Source organism: Pinus tabuliformis, chromosome 5_2, assembly GCF_031772625.1.
Source record: "Pinus tabuliformis cultivar Carrire ecotype Pingquan chromosome 5_2, CPIR1, whole genome shotgun sequence".
Classification (NCBI taxonomy): domain Eukaryota; kingdom Viridiplantae; phylum Streptophyta; class Pinopsida; order Pinales; family Pinaceae; genus Pinus; species Pinus tabuliformis.
In genome coordinates this window covers 692,482,240-692,508,980 of record NC_142306.1, presented here as the reverse complement: position 1 = coordinate 692,508,980, position 26,741 = coordinate 692,482,240, and the positions used below count along the sequence as shown (strand labels likewise).

Below are 26,741 nucleotides of genomic sequence, written 5' to 3'. Positions count from 1 at the left end.
TTAAATTAAGATTTTCTTGTTGCATTTTCAACAAGTAAAAAACTCTTTCTTTATTACAATTACACTTCTACATCATATTTTTTTATGGTATATAAAAAAAGTAAAACATAATTTACATTTTAATATTAAAAAAAATATAATATTTATCTCATATACAATTTACTTAATTTCAAATATATATATATATATATATATATATATATATATATATATATATATATATTAATATATTATTAAAAAATATTTTCAATATTAATAAATATAAAATTAATAAATCTAAGTCAATTACTATATCATTATATCTTTCCATACACATCATAATATCCCACTTCTAATACCCGGATGCGGGTGCCTTAATGAGCTGTTAATGCTCATGCAAGCGACGCCGGCATCTGGCATCACGGCAGATCAGGGAGGCGATTTATGGCAGCTCAGTTAATCGCATTAATGAGACATTGGGTTCACGGCATGCGGGGTAAGGTTTTCAAGATGGTGGGTACAAGCAGCGATTCAATTGTTCGGACCTCGACATTCTCTCTAGTTTATTTAGGCAGAGATATTCTCGGAAGGAATTGTTCTCAGAATTTAGGCGCAGAGCAGAGCACCTGGAAGCCACCATGGCTCCATAGGCGTTCGAATCTAGCCAGCGTCAGGTATTTTGTCTCGATTCTTCTGGTTCGCATCTGGTATGGTCAGTCTTTTTTCCTTTGGCCCATCTCTGCAATAAGTCTCGCTTCGGTCTTCGTTGAAGTCGTCTGGGCAGGGTGTGGGGTTCAGTCTGTCAGTTCTGGGATTTTTTTCGTGGTTCTGTTTAATCTCTGTGCGGAGTTTACCCTGGGGGCCTTCTACTCAGGGTTCTGCTCTTTGCTGTTTCTTTTAGATTGGGGCGGGTCGTCTTTCTTCCTCCCTCAATCCTTTCGCCCTTTCAGTTTATTAATCCTCTCTGCAATGGCACGACGTCGTGGAATTTCCCGGAGGGGTAGTAGTTCAGGAGCACGTGGAGGTGTTAGGGGTAGGGGTGGACCTGATCCTCGTCGCATTTCCCCGCTAGCTTCTGTATCGCCAGCCTCACCGTCATCAGACCACTCCGGTCCGTCCCTTAACAGTTCTTTCCACTCTTCACGTTTCAAATTCAAAAGTAAGCTAAACAGGGCTATTATCTCTGCTATCATTACAGTCATCTTCTCAGAGGAAGAAGGTGAGCTCACAGGCTCTGATGAACACTCCAAGGACAGGCCTCTCTCTCATAATTCCAGTGACTCTCAAGGAATCATGGCGGGTGACGTCCTCAACAATCCAGGGGAGCAGTAGGCTGAAGGTCATCAAGAGGATTCGTGCCAACAGAAAGCCTCTTCTCATGAAGATATCATTGCTTGTGCACCGGCGCAATTCTCAGGGTGGCGGGAAACAAGGTATAGATCCTCTCTAGCTCTATTGAGTTTTGGGCTTTTGGTTTTCATCTATGTAAACGGACAGCTAAGAGCTGACTGCAATAGCTTTTTTGACAGAGGGCAGGCTACAGCCCCCTCAGAGGTTCACACCTCTATGTAAATATTTTCTCATCTTTTTTATTCATAATAGAATAGTCTTTACTCAGAAAAAAAAAAAAATATATCCCACTTCTAATAATTTATAATTTAAATTTTCTATTCTACTATTCCTTATTTCACAATTATTAAAATTACATCAAATATACTTTTCCAATATTATAAACATTCTTTATTTCACAATTACTGAAATTACATCAAACATACCCTTTCCATATTATAAACATTCCTTACTTCATAATTTACATGAAACATGCCCATACCATATTATAAACATTCCTTACTTCACAATACATCAAACATGCCATTTCCATAATATAAACCTGATAACTTAACCCTGTATTGCAGTGATAAAATTTAATATGTCATTGCCATATTCTAATGTGGGGTAATCAACTTATTAACTTGTCCTTCCCAGGTTATAAACATGATAGCCTGACTCTATGTTGCTATGACAACCTTTAAATATGTCTTTGTCACGTTTTAAGATGGTTAATCAATTTACTAATGCCCTTTTCAATAGTCTTAGTACACATGTTACAACATTTTTTTTTAATATTTAATTTGAACATAATTTTTTAATCAGCTTTTAGCAATTTAATTAGTGAGGACTGTAAAAATGAAATATTATATGTGAAAAGGTTAGAGGTTTAAATCAATTGATTCACCTAGAGCTTCAAAAGAAACATAATACACCAACCCAAAATATCATGATTTTTTTTTAATTAGAAAAAACTTTATATCAGTAAAGAGGTATCATTGCAAGATCACAGTCTAACTCTGATGTATGATATGCTAGGTTGTGTAAAATGGAGCAGAGGCATTTGTTCATTTGCTCACAATATTTAAAATTTGTTCCATGGTATTAGTAACAGAAAGAAAGTATAATTAGCTCTTTAATTATACATTGATTTAAGACAGTTGTACCATTGCGGAAATCAAAAGAGATTGTGATATGTCACCAAGATCAGAAAACTAATTTTATTGCTTGATAGGCCAGGCCACCAGACTGGTAATGACCGCTACACCTACCGGCTACACACAACATTCATTTCTACTATCACGCAGGCTTCTGTAAGTGGCACTCTCCCTACAATAGGTAGATTAATAGATGAGAAAATTTCCATTCTGTGCAGAAATTTGACCGGAGTAACTGACCATCCTCCTCTGTTACTGTTTGAGCAAGGTGGCCATGCTATCTGCCAGAGTTGTAACGGTGGTCTGGGAGACAGCTGAGGATCCGCCCAAGTACCACTTCTTGACCATGGCAGCTACGTTCTCATTCTCCACCACAGTCTTGGCTAACTTGTTTTCTTCCTTCCCCTCTGAAAGGAAGCTCACCTACCATTCCAATGAACAAACATTCATATCCAAACATTATGAACACATCAAAGAGAGTTTTAAAGATAAAGGCGAAATAGTGTTAAAATTAATTTGATGATAGATTTTAAAAATATTTTGGAATTTGATAGACAAGAGTGATCTCTATTTTCTGTTTCTGTTTTTATCAGATGATTGAATTTGTATAAACATTGAGATTTAAGATCATGGCAGATGCAGCATTGAGTTTGTATAAACATTGAGATTTAAGATCATGGCAGATGTCGCAGCTGAAAAAATGAAATTAATTTGATTGTAGATTTTAGGAATATTTTGAAATTTGAAAAAAAGAGATTTTCCTATCTATCAAATATTTTAAAATATTCCCAAAATCTACAATCGAAATAAAAACAACATCATATACAAAACTTAAATAAAAACACTATCATGCACTTTAAAATTCTCCAAATACCCTAATAAAAACAATCATCAAATACAAAACTTAAATGAAAACGTTAAAATTCTCCAAACACCCTGCAGAGTAGAGATTCAAGAGAGAGTATTTACCCTGCAGCTTAGAGGAAAAGAAAAACAAAAAAATTCAAGTCTAAGAGACTCACCTCCACAGTTTTGGTAGTTGCAGAAAAATGGTAGGTAATAAGTGAATTCTTCTTCAGATATTTCCCCTGGAAGAACTCCACCAATTTCTCCAGTGCTTCCTCTTCCTCCTCCTCAAATTTGTCAATGGCAGCTAGACGGTCCCTCACAGCGTTCTCCAGTTGCAACCCATACTGTGCACCTTTGAGCTCTTTAATGGCCACCACTCTGATAAATTTCTCCACAGGAGCTCCGCATAGAGTGTCAAAGAAGTCATCGTCGGCCAAGATCTCGGCTCCGCTTTTCCCCTTCCACCCCTGCAGATGTGTGGCAACCTCGGCATCCAGGTACACGCCGATTGCAGTGAACTTTATTTGCAGGAAATGGATTTCTATGTCTGTGATTCCTGCAACAGCAAGTTCAATTTAAATATTATGAGCCTTCGCTACCAACCAGTCAAATGAAATAATTTACAGAACCCTGAGATTTGGGCATTTACCATAGCCAACAAGGTGCAGAGGCTTGGATGCCGTTGGAGCAACAGACTTGGGGAACTCTAACTCATCCACCATCACAACTTCTGAGGCCACTGCATGACCAGAAACACAGAAAATTAAAACATAAACCACATAGCTCCTTACAGAAAAAGAGAATTTGGCAGGGTTGCTCTTACTCTTTGGTTGATGAAGCGAGAGGAGAAATGAAACAGAGTACTGATGAAATTGAGTGACTGGGTATTGCTGTAAGCCCAGCAGTGCTCGAATTATATGGAAAAAAAAAGACGGAAGAGTAGGATTTACTGAAGAGCAGAGAGGAGAAGATTGGGATTTATTGAAGAACAGAGAGGAGGATAGTGAGTAATAGTGGAAGATAGGTGGATAGGTGGGTGTGGAAGATCCACGCAGGTCAGGTTAGGTGGGTGGCATGGTGTTGACCAGAGATTGTTTGGTTGGCCATTCTTCTGTTTGTTCATGCATGCCTGCTTCCCCTCCTCGCTCACACCAAAGTGATTTCACGTGTCTAATGGAGCCAACTACCACTCTTATTTTGCAATTATATGCAGCTTAAATCTCGGCGTTCAATAAAGAAGGGCTGCTACAGAGGAGTCAGGGTTTTATACGGTTGTATGTATGGAAAGAGTATGTTTTAAAATACAGAGCAGTTAGGGTTTTATCCGATTGTATATATATAAATAATATAGTCTAAAATTTGAGTTGCTTAATTTTTTTTTAATAATTTAATTGTAAAACTAACAGCGTGGATAGTTATTAGTGGTTGCTTTCTACGAATACGTTGACTCATCACTACTATTTAAGGAATCTCACTTGGAATCACTTGCTGATGGTTTTCAAGGGGGCAAGCTTTTACTCCTACCAGATGCTTCTGGGTAGTGTCCTTAAGGCCAGGAAGACAATCTCTTATCTCGATAGTGTCCTTAAGGCCAAGAAGACAATCTCTTATCCAGACAGACACAGTTTTAGTACATAATCCAGATCAAGAATTACTTAATTTATATAATTCATTGTTTTATGGTTTTTTAAGTCAAATTTATTTCTATATTAAAAAATACATTTTAAACAAGTGCTACATAATAGCTACATAATAGCTAGTGCCTGCCACTTGATTTAAATGTAACTAAATTAAAATAAAGTATTAATTCCTTGTTTTTGTCATGCTTAACCACAATAATAATGACTTATTAGTCCCTTATATAGCATGAAGTATAAAAATTGATTTCCATGAATTATAGTTGATTTCAATAACTATAGTTAATTTTTTAAAACATATTAGATTTTCTATAGCTTATAATGTTGTTTTGCAAAATTAGATAATTATGAAAATATCCTAGTTAAAGATTTTATTTATTTATTTAAACAAATTTGTATAATACCTATTATGGCAATTATGGCAGACATAATAACAATATATAAATGCTTCTATATATAATCTTGGAATACTTCTATTAATACTTTTCGAGCATAAAAATAAAATTATAAAGAATTTTGAGTATTCTCTTACATTCTTAATATCTGTTGAACCATATTTGATCTTAGTAGATACTAATCAATATCATCATTTTACTAACATATTTATGATTTAGAGAACTATCCTATAATTTATAAAACCACAATTTCAAAACATATAAACATAACAAAATTTAACAAAAACTTTAATTACTATATCTATATATATATAACCATCTATTACATAAATAATAATATTCACCAACTATAATAAAATTTAATGAATTATTATATTAAATCTTAATTAATTATATAAAATAATATTTATCAATAGAGTCATTTATAACACTAATACTAAAATTGTCACTCGAAGGTCAAAGTTAGAGTTGTATTTAAAAACATGAATTAAAGTCTAAAAATGTTGTAGTTGCTCTTACATGATAATTTTCATGTAGTGTTAGTGTGAAAGTGCAGAATTAAAAATTAAAATGAACAAATAAATTTTAATTAATAATAAAAAAATGTTCTATAATAATATTTAAGAAGTACAAGTTCTTGAAATTAGAAACTACTTACAATTAAATTAATTTTGATGAGGATCAGAACAACAAGTTTAATATATTAATAGTTGTCTTTTCACCAATTTTCACTGACGTAGCTCAGATAAAGCTAGGGTCATAATCACTGGATAAGAAGCATGAGCAATGCCACCAAAATCATAAATATTATACCAACATGTTTTATGAAGCACTTAATAACATTTCTAAATTTACAACCAATAACATTTGAGATAAATACTAATATTTAAAAAAAATAAAAATAAAAAATAATATATAAAATTTCACTTTATTAAATTGAAAAATATTTAAACCATTTAACCAAATTAATAAGCATAATAAGGAAAAAATCACAATATTACCATTATAAAAAATCAAAACATTTAATATATAATATTTTTTTTTTTTATTTTAAAAATATTTGATTATTTTATTTTAAAAATTAATTTTAATAATATATTAAGTTTTATTTTATTAATTTTAATTTAATGTAAATTTTAAAATAAAATAATTAAACTATTTAATTAACTATTTATCGATTCCAATAAATTTATAGAAATAATTAAAACAAAATACCATTCATCTAAACTCTTTTCAATCTTCATATCTCTCATCATTTCCAATCTTCATATCTTTCATATATTGAGAACCATTTTTTTATTATCTACAAAGATTTACTTGGATTCATCCCATTTCGGTTGACCTTTAAATCTTGATGAAGTTGGCTTCTTCTCTGGGAGTCTTGGAGGACTTTGCCTCACACCGGAATTTGCCACAGGGTAAAAAGAGAGTTTGCTTTGGATGATATCTTCCCCCCCAAAATTATGCCTAACTCTTCCTTTTATCAGGAAATTTGATTAACAAAACGTGTTCAAATTCACATATATGTATATTTAGGAATAGGTATAGTAACATAATCATTTATTCTTCAAATTATTACAAATGGATTTTAGAATTTTATAAATAAATTATTTTTATTTTAAAAGAGAGGATTTATATTGGACTCTTTGCTAGCATGAATACTTGTAAGTATTGGACCTTTGTTAGTACCGATACATCACTAGTCCAGGGAAATTTATGACTTAGCAAATGTTAAGGGTTGTTGCTAGTACTAATAGCCCATAAGCTAGCACTAGCAAGGAAATTTCTGACTTAGTAAAGGCTAGGACATTTGGAGACACATTGTGGGGTCCTGCACCTGGTGGATGCCTACCCTTCTAGCCTCATCACAATGAACCAAATGGATTCAGTAGAAATTGAACATTGGTGAGGAGAGTATGAAACCTATCTCCTAACCACTGCAACTACTACAATGAGCCATTTGTAGCTCAACTATTTCAAGAGAGACTAAGTAATCTAACAAATTAGATCACCCACATCTATATAGATTAGTATTGAAAATATAGTCATTAATTTTTGGAACTATGGTAATGAAATTATCCAAATCATTACCAATAGATTTTAGAGTCTTGTAGCCATAACAATTCAATAGAGGAGTCTCGTAGCCGTAATAGTTCAAGAGAGACTAAGTAATTTAATCCACATGTGACCAACATTTTGTGCTTGGATGAATGCACATTGTACCCTTCATGATCCCCAAGCCACCTTTATCCCAATCTAAAGTTTTTTAGTGAGTGCCATATTTTTTTTTGTAAGCTAGGAAATTATGTTATATTAATTAACCAAAAAGATACATATCCCTGTCTACTGGCTTACCACTAAGAAAACTAGACCAATAGTACAATTACAAATCTTTTGTCTAGATTACTAAATTATAAAAGTTAACATAGTAATGTAAGTTTAAAAGTATTTTACTATTAGGAGAGCTACTATAAATCCTATATATATACCTAGCATGGGTACCAAATTTACTACTTAACAAAAGTAAAACATAAAACATCAACCTAAACTTGTTATCCTGAGGGAGAATCCACTTGAACTGTATTTGGATTCTTAGCTTCCTTTGCTGAATTTGGGAAATCTAGATCTACAATCTTCTTGGCTAGCAGAGACACTTTATTGTCCAGTTTCTTGATTTGTAGTTGTATGGCATCAATGTAGAGGAGAACATTCTTTTGAGTTTCACTTCTCTCTATCAGCACCTTCCCCACAATTGTTTTTGCTTGCTAGTAATGATCAACAATATGAATATATTTGTTGTAACAGCCATGACTGGTACCAATGTCCAAGACCTATCATTCCACATTTTCTCAGCTTCCTCCGCTGAAGTTGGGAAATCTAGATTTGCAATGTTCTTGGCTAGCAGAGACACTTTGTTGTCTAGTTTCTTGATTTGTAGCTGAAGGGTACAAACACAGAGGAAATTCTCCTTTTCAACTTAACTTTTCTTTATGGACACCTTCCCCATAATTGTCTTTACTTACTAGTAATGATCAATAATATGAATATATTTGTTACAACAACCATGATTAGTACCAATGTTCGAGACCTAGTGTCCAAGATTTTCTTCAATACCCTCATCTTGGAGAAAATGCCTCTCCACTCAAGCTTATGTTTCTGCAATTTTATTTCATTCATAGTTATCAGTGGAGTGTGCTCCTAGTATATAGATGCCAAATTTTCAGTGTTTTTTTTATCTTGTATACAAGATTGTCATCATTGCCTATGATGATAGTGACAAACTTGACCTCTTCCAAGATGAGGCATAAGGAAAGGAAAATGCACAACATGAGTGGAGTAATGACACAAACAGGGAGGAAGATTCCACAAACGAGTCAAATGAACCACACCGTGATGGATGTGGATATAGGGTATACAAGGGAAACCAAAAAATACAACTGACCAATTGAAAGAGGGGGAGAGCAAAGACTAGGGGGGTAGGATAACATTTCTAGTCTAGAGATAGAGGAACCAAAGATGAAACCAAAACAAATAAATTAACTAGAGCAAGCCAAAAATACCAACATACCAAGAGTGGAAAGGGCAGGGGTAGGCGAGCCAAGGTGCCATACTTCTTTAAGCAACTAAAATCAACTATTGTGTCAATTTCCATTGTGGTTGAGAAAATTAGTGAGGGAATCCCGCAATGATGATATGATCTAAGAGGAAACAACATTTGCATCAACATTAAACATTGTAATGTCCTCGTTAAAACCTGAGCATATTGCACGCTATGGGTGGCATGATCTAACATCACTTTTCCATGTCTTAGAGTGACTGCAAAGGATCAATGACAACTTATACTCATCATCATGTGTGGTTATCATGGTGGCACTCCGTCCAAGGTTTTTTTAAAGGAGGACATGGAGGTATGCTTTGATTCACTTATGTGTGCACTAGTTGTGAGACCATTTAATATAATGTCTCTAGGTGCAACCACATGTTTGACCACTACCTCAAGGTGCCCCCATGAATGTAGGATAGACCCTCATGGGTATTGAACCTTTCCCAATGGTGAAAAACTCATCACTTTCCACCATTGGAGCCAACTGCTTTGGACTAGTGACTGCCGTTTTGAGCTTAGCCTTTTTTATAATACTTTCTTCATATAAATTATGAGTTATCTTGTATTTTTTTATTTTGTTGAAAGACGTTTTCTATGAGTCTACTATGAGGAAGATGTGTAATTAATTTTGTGCTCAACATGAAGTTGACATGAGGCATTTAAAAAATATTAATAGTAAAAAGATATTTAAATTTTAGTCATAAATAAAATAGTCAATTTCCATATTAAATAAAACAATTCTCTCTCTCTCTCTCTCTCTCTATATATATATATATATATATATATATATATAGAGAGAGAGAGAGAGAGAGAGAGAGAGAGTATTTCTTATTCCATTGAAAAGTGCTTTATACTTCCTAGAGTGAGGGAGATGTGTCATTCCTTCAATGATTAATATGGATTTGACATATAGCTTAAAAAAGTATTAATAACAAAAAAATATTTCATTGTCAACTATTTCAATATCAACTACTCACACACATGAGCAATTGAAAGTAAAAATTTCTTATGGTTAAAACATTTCAATGGTGTGTTGCTAAGTTTAACGAAGATGTGTAATTCCTTTGCTACTCAACATGGAGTTGACCCCCACCCCCCACCAACCACACACACCCCCCCCCGCACCATACACACACAAAGAACCAGTGTAGATCCATCTTGACTACATATCTACTATGTGCCAAGAGGGAACAAATCCCTTGAGGTGCAAAACTTATTTAGAGTGCAAAATTTCAAGAAAAGTTTGCACCTTGAGAGGTTTGATCCCTATCAGCACATGAAAGATCAAAAGGTAAGATGGATTTACACTAGTTTCTTGTACAAACTACATTATGAAAACAATAAAAGATAATAATAACTAGTGTGCAATATGGTATTGCATAGAGATACTAAAATTAGAAACCTGTAATAACCTCGAGTCAAAATTTCATGTAATAAAGGTTAATAAAGGAAAAATAAGACCAAAGCTTCATGGGACATATATTCCAAGTTGAATGTTGGACAAAGCGCAATAGTGGGCATCACTTTTTGTTTATTAATGGCCCTATAAATTGGCAAAGTGTTGTAGCGATTACAACCACCCTCCAAAATTTTTCCTTAGCCTATTTTGGAGCCTCCGTACCAACCTTTCACAACACTTTGTCTTGTTTCGTCAGGTACTCAAGCTTCAATGTTTTTCATGCACAAAGGTAGCCTGTCGAGCACAATCGATCCATTCCCCTCACAGGCTGTTCACTCAGAATTGGTCCAACTGCAAGATAAACAGCTTCCCCTTGAAAATTGCGCATTTCTGGAGGGTAGTCAGCCTTCACTCCAGAAATTGCGCAATCCTCTTTGGCAACCTGTTGGGCTCTAGGATTTCACAATCCTACCAACCAACACTCCCAACATGATTTGTGCAAATTTCCCCAACAGGGCTGCTCAACTCAGGATTTGCACAAATCTGGGCAAAAGTCAGCTGCTCTGCCCAGAAATTCTGCAATCCTCCTAGGCACTCAGCCCAGCTCCCAACAAGTAATGTGCATTTTACCCAAGAAGTTGAGCAACTGCAACAGTCTGATTGACTAGTTCCACCTGAGACTGAGGAAACTTGACTTGCATGCATGCATGACTTGCTCTTCGCGGAATAGTAAGAGACAACATGCAAAGGGCATCCCATGATTCAGGAAGCTATTTTTAGCAGCCGAGGGTTACATGCAAAGTTGTTTTAGAAGTTTCCCTCCAAGTGTCGCCTTTTCCTAGATTTGTTGCATGCGCATCATGAGACCAAACTTATTTATTCGATGCATCAGATCTCATTCATTCGCATCAAGCTTGGAGCTCTGACATCCCACAACACATTTAGGATCCTTCAACACATCTGGCACAACTATTCACAGGTAAGTGGCCTCAACTTGTCTTTTTCAACATTTCTGTCACTTTTTGTGTATTTTCTTGTGTGAGTATTATTTGCTTGATTTCTTTGAACGCTTGCTATCATTTACATGTATACTAGCTCGTCCTAGCTCTATTTCATTTTTCGTTGCTATCTCACTAATGTCGCATGCATGAAAATGTTTTGCACAAACGTTCACCCAACCAACGAACTGCCACACCCACATGCGCGTTGATCTGTTTGTTGAATCTTCCATTCATGTTTTGCATGCACTAAAAATCACTTCTACTATCACTTATTGTTGCCATGTATTATACTATCTTAGTTGCTTTTAGTTTCTTATCAATGGTTCGAGTCAACCTTGGCCTGGGGTTTGCCTTCACCAAGGATGCATTGCACAATCTAGGGAAGGAAGGCTCACCTTCCTCCCCAGAAATGTTAATTTTGTCCTAACATTGGCCTCCAGGACTGTTTTGTGCATTTATAGAGGATATTGGTTGCTTGGCCCAAGAAATTGCACAAATCTTTCCATGGGCCAACAGTCCTTCCCAGCTAGAATTGTGCATTGCGCAATCCCAGCAGCCAGCTGCCTAACTAGATTGTAAATTTCGCAGATCAAATAGCCAGTCCTACCTCTTAGACAACCCAGATTTCCTTTTATGTTATTCAGTAAGCTAGTCACCCAGCCTCCCAGTAAAATTTGCGTAATCTTGCTCATCAGTTTCCCAGGTATGTGTTGTGTCCTTCCTCAGATTTGCTTTGTTTCCACTTACATATTTCTTGCCATGCATGCTGATTTTTTCTAGATCTTTCAGGTTCATCTGTCCCATTGGCTTCTAAGAGAATAGGATCACAAGACACTGATGGAGTTGCAGTTGGAACAACAGTTGAGCAGGTTTCCTCTAGTCTGCCGATCTATGAAGATATGAAGTTGTATCTAGACAAGGACATCAAATTGAAGTGGAAAGAGGTTAATGAAACATTCACAGGCACTTTTAGGGAAGACCTTGAAGATGGTAAGGTGTACGTAAACATTCAAAAATTCAACTTGTACCATATTGCATGCAGATACCCCGCGTTCCCATGTGTAGACATGATTCACTGGATCATCTCCCACACTGGCCTCGAGACGATGAACTTGAGCAGTGTCAGTGGGATGAAGCTTGCAACCTTATGGGCACGAGATTATGACGAGATGTATCAAATGTTAGAGCCCACGACTGTCATGAGTCCTCCATTCACCTTCCCCAATAGCAGAGGTAACTCCAGAGACATTTTGAAGGATTGGGTAAATGAGCCAACTCGTTTCAAGATGACACCAAACCAGATCTACAAGACAAAGATATTAAGGAAGGGATACCAATACTTGGTCATATTCGCATGTCGACCAAGTGGCCAAGCAAGCACTGAAACCTTTCCTCAAAGTTGGTTGATCGCATTGGACCAACTGGCTAGAGAAGGAAGACCATGCAATTAGTTTGGCATACTAGTTCACTAGCTAAAGGAACAAGTCATGAAGGCTCGACAGTCACTCGAGGGTATGCATGTAGAGGTTTATATGTCTGCCTATAGCCTAGATGCAGTCTGTGCCCGACATGAGTTCCCGGGCTTGGAGTGGGCATGGTCACCGGTGAAGACTGTTGTGAATACATATTTCAAGTTGTTGTCTGAATGCAGCTTCAGGGGAGTAATCATATGACTGCCTGACCATTTTGTCACCAATGTACATGTTGATATTTGAATAGGATCCACCCTGCATGTCAAAGGAAGAAATGGAGGCATTGTTAGGCATTTAAAATTGGTATGCCTCACCGTCTGGCACTTTCATCTGAATGTTTAGTGTGGAGAAGCCTCGGCATATTTTGCCAAAGTTTTCCTTTGACGAACTTGTCATGTAGGAAGTAGCATACCATACAGTAGGATTAACAGCTAGACTGCAGCGGAAGAAGAAGGCACCTTGGCCCACTCTTCCATTGAGGATTTGGTTATATGAGATCCGGAGTATCAAGCAAGTGGATGTCGAAGTAGAATAGATGAAGAAGTACCCGTTCGACCTCTGAAGCTTCAACCTGTATGACCCACATTGCATTGTGAAGGATCACTGCATGAGAGTTCAATTCAATTGGATCCATGGGGCATTTCATTGAGCCGAGGAAGGCTCATGGAGGTATTGCTACAATTCCTCTGAACCCAATGAATAGGTTGGCTTTGCCGTTGAGTGGTTAGTAAAGAAGCATGAAGCAGCGTCATGGAGAGCACCAACAGTAGCAGTAGCAGCAAAGGTAGTAGGGCCAAGCATATATGTGTGTGACAAAGGGAAGAGGGTGATTGTCGACCGCATGGAGGAGGAGCAAAGATACAAGTTTTGAGTAGATCCACTTGTAGAACAATCAGCTATGGCTATTCACGCAAAGAGGTAGTAGTGCGACAAGCGAATCACACAAAGGAGGAGGGATAAGAAGAGAATGGAAGAAGCAGAGAAGGAGTTGCATGAGCTAAGGGAGAAACTCCGGAAATAACAAGAGTTGCACCAATAGGAGAAGGAAGTGAAGCAAAAACAAATATAGCAGGGGGTGCATCATGGGCAGATAGACGAAGCAGTGCCCGTACAAGTAGTTGATTCATCTAAACATCTGGCATCAGGCGAATAGGGTGAGCCATTGCAGGGGAAAGACTTTGCTCATGAGATAGAATAGGTGCTTGAACAATTGGATATAGACATGGAGCAACAGGAGTTGGAACAGGACACTGACCTCATGCCTCACCACAAGGAGGTCGATTCACCCGCTTCTTCATATCCAGATGATGAGAAAGTCTCAAATGACCAAGGAGGCACTGAGATCCTTGGTGGTCAACCGGAAGCAGAGATGCACAACATCTCCTTTGACAAATCTCATCATAGAGTTGTGTAGTCTCAGAGAATATCGACTCCGGAGGACCAAACATCCCCTACACAATTTGAAGAACAAGTGATTGTGACTGATGTGCACAAGCATCCAGCTACTTTGGCTGATGAAACTAGAGCGTATGCCAAAGCCACTAGCTCAAGTGTTCATTTCCTCATAGCTGAGAATGAGTGCCTGGCGAAGGAACTACAGGTGGCTAAGCAAGGAGGGGACTTGGTGAAAATGTTTGCCCGAGATGAACCAAAGAAGGAAACACTAGATGAGGTATTGTCCCTTGATATAGTTATGCGAGCATTGTACTCCAAGTTTGGTACCTTGCACCAACAAGTCATCCATCTCCACAGATGGCAGCAGCGATGTGCAAGAAGAGCACGCATCTTGAAGAACATACATGCTATTGTTGATAACATGCAAGCATGGACGATGAAGTACAAGGGAGCCCCGCTTCACTTGCCAAAGATGATGAAGGCCAATGCGGTCGAGCTGCAAGCATGTATCCAAAGTCAGATCCAGAACTATGAAGACCTACTGCAACTCATCACTAGCATACAGGCTTCCCATGCATGAGTATTCAAAAGCATGGATGTTATAGTGCACACTCATGCGATCCCATCACTTGGGACTCTCACCCAGGCGAAGACAAAGAAGTAGGTCTGACAAGAGCTTGACTCATACTTCGATGAGTTGATGCGCACTGCCACTAGCCTAGACTTGCCTATTAGTGCAGACATCATGTGCAAGTATGTTGCTGGTCTGGCCACATTGAGGACAATGATGCACATGCTTTCAGACAAGTTGGATAGAGGAGCCCGAGTAGTGTACCTAGATGCTATGGAGGCAAGGTTCAGGTTTCAAATGGATGTCACAACAGAACACACAGACACTATCAAGGACTACCAATCTTGGCATCAATATGTCACTGTTGATCAACATGAGGATGTCGAGCAGTTGGACTTCTATGGTTGTCTAAGTCCGAATGATGTCTAGTTTGGCTTGTTCAAGCCATTGTTCACATGGGTACATGTGCATTGTAATGTTGAGTCATGTCAAGTGTAAGTCAAGTCTCAATAGTGGATGTAACAATCATAGAGTAGGTGAAGAGTCATGAGGGTAGTTGAATGGTCACAAAGGGGATGTCAAGGGTTGCCCCACCCTTTGCTATAAATAGTCCCTCATAACTCATTGTAGAGGCTTTTTGGTCTGCCAAGATTCTACTAAGACTATGTTGAAGAAGGCTTGAACAATATTGTAACATGCCTTGGCTTCTCCACTGCATGGAGCTAGTACATCTCTTTGGAGGAGCAGGAGGATGTGGCTGTAATGTTTCACTGATGGGGCTAGCAGGTTTACATGGATGTATTGTATGATTAGAACTTACACTTTTATATAATAAGAGCCAACACATTTTCATGCAATGTTGTTATTGTAGTTGGACTGCTCTAGTTGCCTTAATGATATATGTTGTTTAACTTACATATTTGTGTATGAACTAATTCAGATGCAATTATATGAATCTTGTTGCAAATGTGTTGTATATGATGTTAATGTTGTCACTGTCCATGTCGACTGCTCTGTCGGACACCAGACAAACCTTCACATGAACCTTGTTGTAACAACTGTTGCACTCGTTCGGACTGATCTACGAGTGTTGTATGTGTTATCTTACCCTGCATGTTGTGACTATCGCATCTGAGTGAACTGCTCTACCGGAAGCTATGTATGTACTTTTGTGTTGTGTATTCCTAGCTGAGTTGGGACTAATCCCTTTCAAAATAGAACTCACCTTCACCATTTTCTCCCCCTTTTGTGTTAGAACCTCTCATACATCTTCCATGACTCACTATAGTAATCACACCCTTGCAACTGACAGAGTTATCCTACTTGCCTATGTCTGACATCGCGATCAAGGAATTACCTTACAACCCACTGCTGGGACTCCTACACCAAACGGTCTAAGGTCTAATTGGGACTTCTTACTGGGGATATCCCCTTGACATGTTGGTAGGTCTAGCATAGTCAACCTTTTTGGTGCTCGAAGGAGTCCCTGATGACAAGCTATGTCCTCTCATCCAGTTTTGAACCTTTACACATCTTTCATGGAGTCTTGCACTCTTCTTCCCCCATGGTGTTTTTCAAATCATGAAGATGTCTCCATCACAGGGAAGCTTTTCAATATCTTGTCCACTCACACCAATGATGGTGAAGGCGAAGCGGCCTAGCCTAAGCACTTACATAACTTTATTTCCATGATTCATGAGGAAGATGAGTTTTCTGACAAACAGGCAGGTTTGCTACTTACATATACACTTCGTGAATCTCCATTTCGTTGGGTGCTCAACTTACCGTCTGACACTGTGCACTCATTTGGGCACTTTTATGATCTCATTGAAGACAAGTTCTATCACTTTAATCCGAACATCTTGACTGGAAACTGTTACAACAATGGAGGGCTCTGCATGAATCAATTATTGATTTTTGGTAGCACTTCCATGACTTGCAGTTTCAAGCTCTGAGGAGCCAGATGAAATTTTCTTATCTCTGGGACCAGTTCGAGTACTGCCTTACGAAATTTGTCCATCCTAAGAGAAAGTTTGAGATCAAGCCTCACTCAACATTCTTCATTGATGGAGCCACACAATCTCATGTGGATGTGGACACCGTCTCAACTGACTGTCCACCTTCCTCTCATTCAACAACTCTACTACTGCCAAGTGATGCTGAAGAACATGCTCACACACTTGTTCATCCTTCACACTCTCCCAACATCACTTCTCTCAATTTTCGCGCATATTTGGTTGTGATTTCTTCGAGTTCTCATATCCATTCTTGTCTACAACCTCTGTCTTCGCACTCGGGTGTTCCTCTGGTTGATGTTGTCTTATGTTCATCCATTCCAGACTCTTCACTTGTTGTGAATGAGGAAAAACCCATTGATAGAGTTGGTGTTGCATAACCAACATGCGTTGTCATTGATGAAGAGTATGAGTGGGATCTTGAGCATCAGCACTCGGCGAAGGATGAATCCCTTCCGCCTGAGGCCCCTCCATTCTTTCCTAACCTCTTTGGTGAACTTGCCAGCCATGATTTTGCATGTGTGTCTTCATCCACCGATGCACCCATTATTGATCACTCGTAGGACTCACCAGATGTTAGTCCATCATTCAACAACGGAGAAGATAAGTTACTCGTTGAAAATCCACTTGATCCTTCATCTGTCTTTTCTAGAAACATAGAGGATGATTTTGTTCGCTTTTCATCTACCCCTCTGTTTGATGTATCTGATCACGAGGATGCAGAAGAATTCATTGATTTTTTTGATCATGGCGGTCATGACCTATTTACTTCCATTTTTTATCACGATCATGAATCTATCGCAGTTGATGTTTTGAAGCCACCGGTTTATGATGATCTACTTGATGACGAAGTTGAGACACACAAGACTATCAAGGCACTTCAGCCCAAGTTGATGGTTATGTCAGGTCCTCGCTCTCTTGGGGTTAGTCTCACTTCCGATCATGAAACTGTTCAATCACCCAAGGCTCCTCATCACTTATTTGTATGCATTGAAGATCCATCTCACACATAGATCACATTTCCTCCACTCGAACTGCATGATCCCATTGCCCATGCATTGGAGGAGTCTTACACTGCAAGCACTCATTCGTGACGCAAGTTATCTTTATTTCTTTCATTTTCTTGCATGTCACAGTTAAGAGTGTGCTTATGCTCCAAAGTTGCATGTAGTGTCATACAACATGCTGGTAAGTCCACGGACTACCTGTCATGCACACGCACTCACTTATGTCTCGTGGGCACTTTGAAACACGAGGTGTAGCTGTCTTCATTGTTATATCTGTCTTGATTTTTGGTTCACACAACCAGGTTGCTCATAGACCAAGCCTTCACCAACATGGGTCTACCAATACGCTAATGGCTGCATTAGAAGTATCACTTCACGTGATCACATCCATGCACCATTAGTTTAGGAGTAGGAGTAGTGTTTTCTTTCAGTTGTTTGCTTGCATGCTTGTTTTCTTACATGCTTTGTTTGCATGTTTATTAGTTTCCTTGTTTGTTTACTGGCTTTGCTTTTACTTTTTCTTCTACTCTTGCTTTGCTTTGTTGTTTATTAGTTCGTTTGTTTTGTTCATAAGATAGTTTTTCATGAAACCATATATGACTCTTGAGGCAAGCTGGGTAAAGTACAAGAGGGTTTGTACAACTATCACTACTTGGTTATCTGCCATATTGCCTCTATATGATGACATTGTTACTTTTATTCCATGATATGTCGAAGGAAAATATGTACTATTCAAAGTGAACCTTGGTGAAAACACAACACTTGCGCGCTAACTAGTGTCACCTTCTCTAGTCAATTGTTTTTTGGTTAACCCTTGTCAGCTCAGTCAAGTAGAGTAAGGTGAGGGGGGAAACCTTAACAAGCACGTTAGAGATACAATAAACTAATTCTCTACTGGAAAAACCTCCTCTGCTCTCAATAAGTTGGGATCCCTCTTCCACCTCTGAAATGAATAAGTGCTATGCATAGTGGAAAATGAAAAGTCAAAAAATTCAAAATGAAAAATGAATAAGGCGAAAGAAGAGAAAGGCTTCTTGCACAGGTAGGTGATGCAAGTAACTCTGTTGGGGTATTAACCAGGCTCGTTGGCAGTGGAGCCATGCTTGTGTTCTTATGTGACTCCACCAGGGTACTGTCTAGGCCTGCGGGCGGTGGAGCACACTAGAGATGAAACTTAGATTCTAATGACTATACTGCTTGTGCACCTATATACCCCTCAACCCCAATCGAAAAAACTGTGTTGCCTTAGCTTGGAATTTGTGTTAATAGAACAAGGGCTTCACAGATGCTGCATCTTACAATCAAGTTAGTGTGAAAACAAGATGAGCTAAGAATTGAACAACACTTCTGGAGGTGTTAGACTTGCTTTTCATGAACAAGGTCCATTCAGAGAGTTGGAGTTCTACCAGTGTGTCGCCAAGTGTTGTAGTGGCTACAACCACCCTCCAAAATTTTTCCTTAGCATGTTTTGGAGCCTCCCTACCAACCTTTCACAAAACTTTGTCTTGTTTCATCAGGTACTCAAGCTTCAGTGTTTTTCATTCATAAAGGCAGCTTGTTGAGCACAGTCGATCCATTCCCCTCACAGGCTGTTCACCCAGAATTGGTCCAACTGCAGGATGAGAAGCTTCCCCTTGAAAATTGTGCATTTCTGGAGGGTAGTTAGCCTTCCCTCCAGAAATTGTGCAATCCTCTCTAGCAGCCTACTGGGCTCCAAGATTGCGCAATACTACCAGGCAACACTCCCAACAGGATTTGCGCAAATTTCCCCAACAGGGCTGCTCAGCCCAGGATTTGCGAAAATTTGGGTAGTAATCAGCTGCTCTACCCAGAAATTATGGAATCCAACTGGGCAATTAGCCCAACTCCCAGCCAGGAATGCACATTTTTCCCAAGCAGTTGAGCAACTGCATGCATGAATAGTTTGGTTGACCAGTTCCACCCCGGACCGAGGAAACTTGAATTGCATGCATGCATGAATTGCTCTTCCCAGAATCATAAGAGACAACATGCAAAGGAAATCCCATGATTCAGGGAGCTATTTTTAGTAGTCGGGGGTTACATGCAAAGTTATTTTTGAAGTTTCCCTCCAAGTGTCACCTTTTCCTATATTTGTGGCATGTGCGTCATGAGACCAAAATTATTTATTTGATGCATTAGAGATCATTCATTAACATCAATCTTGGAGCTCTAACATCCCACAGCACATCCAGGACTCTTCAACACATCCAGCTCAGCTATTCATGGGTAAGTGGCCTCAACTTGTCTTTTTCAAGATTTCTGTCGCTTTTTATGTATTCGCTTGTGTGAGTGTTGTTTGCTTGATTTATTTGAATGCTTTCTATAGTTTACATGTATACTAGCTTGTCCTAGCTCTATATTAGTTTTCTTTGCCATCTCACTGCTTTCGCATGCATGAAACTGTTTTGCATAGACATTCGCCAAATTGGTGAACTGCCTCACCCACATGCATGTTAATCTGTTTGGTGAATCTTTCATTCATGTTTTGCATGCACTAACAATCTCTTTTGCTATCACTTAGTGTTGCCATATATTTTACTATCTTAGTTACTTTTAGTTGCCCGTCGGCGGGTCGGGTCAACCTTAGCTTGGGCTCTACCTTCACCAAGGCTGAATTGCGCAATCTGGGGAAGGAAGGCTCACCTTCCTCCCCAGAAATGTGCATTTTTTCCCAGCATTGGCCTCCAGGACTATTTTACACATTTCTGGAGGACAATGGCTACTTGGCCCAAAAAATTGTGCAAATCTGTCCCTGGGTCAGCAGTCTTCCCTAGCTGGAATTGTGCATTGCGCAATCCCAGCAGCCAGCTGCCTGATTGGATTGCACATTTCGCGGATCCAATAGCCAGTCCTACCTCCCAGATAGCCCAAACTACCTTTTGTACTGTTCTGGAAGCCAGTGACCTAGCTGCCCAGTAAAATTTGAGCAATCTTACTCATCAGTTTCCCAGGTATGTGTTTTTTCCTTCCCCAGATTTTTTTTGTTTCCACTGACATATTTCTTGCCATGCATGCTGCTTGTTTCCAGATCTTTCAGATTCATCTATCCCAATGGCTTCCAAGAGAACAGGATCACAAGAAACTGATGGAGTTGTAGCTGGAACAACAGTTGAGCAAGTGTCCTCTAGTTTACCGATTTACGAAGATACGAAGCTGTATCTAGACAAGGACATCTAACTGAAGTGACAAGAGGTTAATGAAACATTCATAGGAACTTTTGGGGAAGACCTCGAAGAATGTCAGGTGTACGTGAACATTCACAAGTAAGCCTTGAACTAGATTACATGTAGATACTCCGCGTTCACAAACATGATTCATTGAATCATCTCCCACACTCACCCCCAGATGCTGAACTTGAGCAGTGTCAATGGGAAAAAGCTTGCAACCTTCTGGGCACAAGATTATGATGAGATGTATCAGATGTCAGAGCCCACGACTATCATGAGTCCTCCATTAAGCTTGCCCATCAACAAAGGTAACTCCAGAGACATTCTAAAGGATTGGGTAAAGCAGCTAGCTCATTTCAGGATGACACCCAACTAGATATACAAGAAAAAGATATTAATGAAGGCGTACCAATATTTGGTCATATTTTCATGTCGACTAAGTGGCCAAGCAAGCACTGAAACCTTTCTTGAGAGTTGGGTGATTGCATTGGACCAACTGGCTAGAGAAGGAAGACCATGCAATTGGTCTGACATACTGGCTCACCAGATGAAGGAACAAGTCACGAAGGCTCGACAGTCACCTGAGGGTATGCATGTAGAGGTTATATGTTCACCTACAGCCTAGATGCAGTCTGTGCCCGACATGAGTTCCTGGGCCTGGAGTGGGCATGGTCACTGGCAGAGACTATTGTGAATACATATTTCAAGTTGTTGTCCGAATGTAGCTTCAGGGGAGTAATCATACGGCTGTCCGACGATTTTATCACCCTAGTGTATAGGTTGATATTCGAACAGGATCCACCCTGCATGTCAAAGGAAGCAATGGAGGTGTTGTTAGGCATTTTAGATTGGTATGCCTCACTGTTCGACACTTTCATCCAAATGTTTAGTGTGGAGAAGCCTTGGCATGTTCTGCCAAAGTTTGCCTTGGACATACTTGTCATGCAGAAAGTAGCGTACCATATCTCAGTAGGATTGACAACTAGACTGTAACGGAAGAAGAAGGCACCTTGGCCCACTCTTCCATTGCGATTGGGTTATATGAGATCTAGAGTATCAAGCAAGTAGATGTCAAAGTAGAATAGATGAAGAAGTACCTGTTTGACCTCTGAAGCTTCAACCCCTATGACCCAATTGCATTGTGAAGGATCACTGCATGAGAGTTCAATTCAAATGGATCAATGGGGCATTTAATTGGGTTGAGGAAGACTCATGGAGGTGTTGCTACAATTCCTCCGACCTAATGAACAGGTCGGCTTCGACGTTGAGTGGTTAGCAAAGCAGCATGAAGTAGCATCATGGAGAGCACCAACAGTGGTAGTAGCAGCAGAGGAAGCAAATCCAAGCATACCTATGCGCGACAAAGGGAAGAGGAAGATTGTCGACCACATGGAGGAGGATCAAAGCTGCAAGTTTCGCGCAGATCCACTTGTAGAACAAGCAGCAATGGCTATTTAGGAAAAGAGGCAGCAGCGTGATAAGCGAATTACGCGAAGGCAGAGGGATAAGAAGAGAATGGAAGAAGAAGAGAAGAAGTTGCATGAGTTGAGGGAGAAACTCCAGAAAGAACAAGAACTGCGCCAATAGGAGAAGGAAGCTCAACATCAACAGATACAATAGGGATTACATCATGTGCAGACAGACAAAGCCATGCCTGTAAAAGTAGTTGATTCATCTAAATAGGTGGCATAAGGCGAGCAGGGTGAACCATTGCAAGGGAAAGACTTTGCTCATGAGATAGAACATGCATTTGAACAACTGGATGCAAACATGGAGAAACAGGAGTTGGAACACGACACTGACCTCATGCCACACCACAAGGAGGTCGATTCACCTGCTTCTTCGCATCCAGATGATCAGAAAGTCTCAAATGACCAAGGAAGCACTGAGATCCTTGGTGGTCAGCCAGAAGCTGAGATGCACAACATCTCCTTTGACAAATCTCATCACAAAGTTGTGCAGTCTCAGAGAATACTGACTCCGGAGGACCAAACATCCCCTGCACAAGTTGAAGAACAAGTGATTGTGACTGATGTGCACAAGCATACAACATCTTTGGCTGATGCAACTAGAGTGTATGCCAAAGCCACTAGATCAAGTGTTCATTTTCTCATAGCTGAGAATGAGAGAATGGCAAAGGAACTACCGGTGGCCAAGCAAGGAGGGGACTTGGTGACAATGCCGACCCGAGCTGAACTAAAGAAGGCAATATTAGATGAGGTATTGTCCCTTGATATAGTTATGCGAGCATTGTACTCCAAGTTTGGTATCGTGCACCAAGTAGTCATCCATCTTCATGATGGCAATAGTGATGTGTGAGAAGAGCACGCATCTTGAAGAACATACATGTTGTTGTTCATAAAATGCAAGCATGGACGATGAAGTACAAGGGGGCCCTGCTACACTTGCCAAAGATGATGAAGGCTAATGCGTTCAAGCTGCAAGCACATTTCTGGAGTGAGATCTGGAACTATGAAGACCTATCGCAACTCATCACTAGCATATAAGAATCCTGTGCACGAGTATTCAAAAGCATGGATGTTATAGTGCACACTCATGTGATTCCATCACTTGAGACTCTCACCCAGACGAAGATAAAGAAATAGTTCTGATAGGAGCTTGAATCATACTTCGACGAGTTGATGCGCATCGCCACTAGCCCAAACTTTCCTATTAGTGAAAACATCATGTGCAAGTATGTTGTTGGTCCAGCCACATTGAGGACAATGATGTGCGTGCTTTCAGACGAGTTGGACAATGGAGCCCGAGTGGTGTACCCAGATGCTCTGGAGGCAAGGTTTAGGTTTCAAATGGATGTCACAGTAGAACACATGGATACTATCAAGGACTACCAATCTTGGCATCAATATTTCATTGTTGATTAGCATGAGGATGTCGAGCAGTTGGACTTCTATGGTCGTCTAAGTCCAGATGATGTCTAGTTTGGCTTGTTCAAGCCATTGTTCACATGGGTACATGTGCATTGTAATGTTGAGTCATGTCAAGTGTAAGTCAAGTCTCAATAGTGGATGTAATATCCATGGAGTAGGTGAAGAGTCACGAGGGTAGTTGAATGGTCACAAAGGGGATGTCAAGGTTCACCCCACCCTTTGTTATAAATAGTCCCTCATAACTCATTGTAGAGGCTTTTTGGTCAACCAAGCTTCTACTAAGACTATGTTGAAGAAGGCTTGGATAGTATTATAACATGTCTTGGCTTCTCCACTGAATGGAGCTACATCTCTTTGGAGGAGCAGGCAGATGTGGCTGTAAAGTTTCACTGATGGGGCTAGCAGGTTTACATGGATGTATTGTATGATTGGAACTTACACTTTTATATAATAAGATCCAACACATTTTCATGCATATGTTGTTATTGTAGTTGGACTGCTATGGTTTCCTTAATGATATATGTTGTTTAACTTACGTATTTGTGTATGAACTGATTCACATGTAATTATATGAATCTTGTTGGAAATGTGTTGTATTGATGTTAATGATATCACTGTCTGTGTCGATTGTTGTGCCAGACACCAGACATACCTTCACATGAACCTTGCTGTAACAACCATTGCACTCATTCGGACTGATATGTGAATGTTGTACATGTTATCTTACCTTGTTGTTTGTGACTACCGCATTTGAGTGGACTACTCCGCCAGAAGCTGTGTATGTCCTTTTGTGTTGTGTGTTCCTAGCTGAGTTGGGACTGATCCCTTTCAACCTAGAACTCACCTTCATCTTTTTCTCCCCCTTTTGTGTTTGAACCTCTCATACATATTCCTTGACTCACTGTAGTAGTCACACGCTTGCTACTAACAGAGTTATCCTATTTGCCTTTGTGCGACATCGAAGTCAAGGCATTACCTTACGACCCACTACTGGGACTCCTATACCAAACGGTATAAGGTCTAATTGGGACTTCTTATTGGGAGATCCCCTTGACATGTTGGCGGGTCGACCACCATCAACACAAAGGAAAAGGGGCATTAATTGGAATTTTATTTATGAAATAAAGGAAAATAGGAGAAAAGGAAGATGAAGAGACATAGATTTGCCCGAGAGGGAAATTGAAGGAAAAATGAAGGAAAATGAAAAAAATGGAGGTATTAATGATAAAAGGGCTTTTGAGGATCAATCCACAATCTTTTGTCAGCTCAGGTTTGGAGCTCCCTTTTATTCTCTCATACTCTTACACACTTAGAGAATTCTTTAAGCACTTTGACATACATTGGATTTGGATAAAGAAGGCAAAGGACAAGCAAGGTTACAGGAAGTTCTGGGTAGTGGTTCAGAGACTGGTCTGGAAAGGTGGCTCAGATCTCAGGACCACGCCCTATGAACTGGAGATTTTGGGCTATAATTGCATGTAAGCAGTGTTATGCATGAAGTTGGAGGCCCACAACTACACCCAGGCCTTGTCATGCATGCGTTTGGGGGTTAAGTTGTGATTAAAAAATCCAAATTTAGGGTTTGGTCACCTGGGGTGGTCCTTTGGCCCCCTAAGTGTCTTGTAGCCCTGAGGGAAGTTAGTATGTCTTCAGTTTGTCAGCCCCACTTCGATAACTAGAGCTTAGATGTCAGGTCATGTCATAATGAATCTTCATCTCATGTTTACCCTGGTAGGTCGGTGAGATTGGGTTAATGTGGGAGGGAGGAATTACAGTTTGGTGTTATAGATTCTAGGTTCAAGCACTTGGACTGGATGGGTGGGATGTGAGTGTTATACTTGCATTTCAGTTGTATGCATGCATTGCGGTGGTTATAGTTTTCATATATGTAGTCAGTGTTATAGTCTGAGTTATCATGCTTGGTGATTGAGATGATGTCAATTGGTTGATATGTTGGTGTCATTATATATATACATGTATATCATGATAATATTGATTGATTTGTGCAGACGAGATAGTCTCCCTTAAACTTTGCTAAGGTATCTTTGCTTATGTTTATATATTATTTATCTAACATGATATGTTTGTGGGAAGAGGAAGATCAAAGATGAAAAGAATAATTGTGGATTACAATTCATGTGACTCTCCTTATAGATCAGATGAGCGACAAAGAGATGAGTACTCTCTTGACATAGAAAACACTTTGAGAAGTCTAAAGGCAGAAATCAAGAGTTGCAAGGTGGATAATGATAGGATCATTTAGTCACAGGAAAGGCTTTCTAGGGCTCAGAAAAAGCAAGTCGAGGTCAATGCAGTGATTCTTCAGAGTTTATCAGATTTGTAGAGGCAGGGACAACCACATATTAGTTATGGACAAGGGGATAAGATTAATGGGGAATATGGTAGCAGGTCTCATGGGGGACACAGGTCGGACATGGATGGCACAATCATATGTGGCAAATGGATGGATACACCTGATAGAAGAGGTAGTGGTTATGGGTTCTATTCTAGTTTTGGATCAGATAGAAATCATTGGCTATCATCCTTATAGGGAAGTGACCGAGGATACTTTCCATATGAGCTCAAGAAAGCTAAGCCTCCTACATTCGATGAAGATCTAAAGAAACTAGAGGATGCAAAAGAATGGTTGCTTGGGATGAAGAAGTTATTCGAGTTGCATGATTATAGAGAGAACATGAAAGCCAAGATAACCATTTCCAGTCTCAAAGGAAAGGAAAAAATTTGGTGGGAATATGTGAAGTGTGTCAAAGGCATTAGGAAAAAGGAGTTGAGTTAGCATGAGTTCAAGAGACTCTTCAGGAAGAAGTTATTGTCAGAGAAATATTATGATG

The 26,741-nt window shown here is 39.3% G+C and overlaps 1 protein-coding gene across 1 annotated transcript; it reads right to left on the bottom strand.

Annotated features, from left to right (window-relative positions):
* Positions 1–2,503: 2,503 nt before the first annotated feature.
* CHIL (Chalcone-flavanone isomerase family protein) lies at positions 2,504–4,301 on the bottom strand. Its single transcript, XM_089436866.1, has 4 exons — positions 4,138–4,301; positions 3,964–4,053; positions 3,488–3,870; positions 2,504–2,888 (listed from the first exon to the last, which is right to left on the bottom strand). Coding segments are annotated over exons 1-4 (645 nt in total). The 5' UTR covers positions 4,139–4,301; the 3' UTR covers positions 2,504–2,717.
* Between the last annotated feature and the right edge of the window lie 22,440 nt (positions 4,302–26,741).

Excerpts from the sequence above, each read along its gene's own strand:
- CHIL (XM_089436866.1), bottom strand. Across the intron at positions 3,871-3,963 it reads TCTGCACCTTGTTGGCTATG|GAATCACAGACATAGAAATC; the intron begins GTAAATGCCCAA and ends TTGCTGTTGCAG. Across the intron at positions 2,889-3,487 it reads CAACTACCAAAACTGTGGAG|GTGAGCTTCCTTTCAGAGGG; the intron begins GTGAGTCTCTTA and ends TTGGAATGGTAG.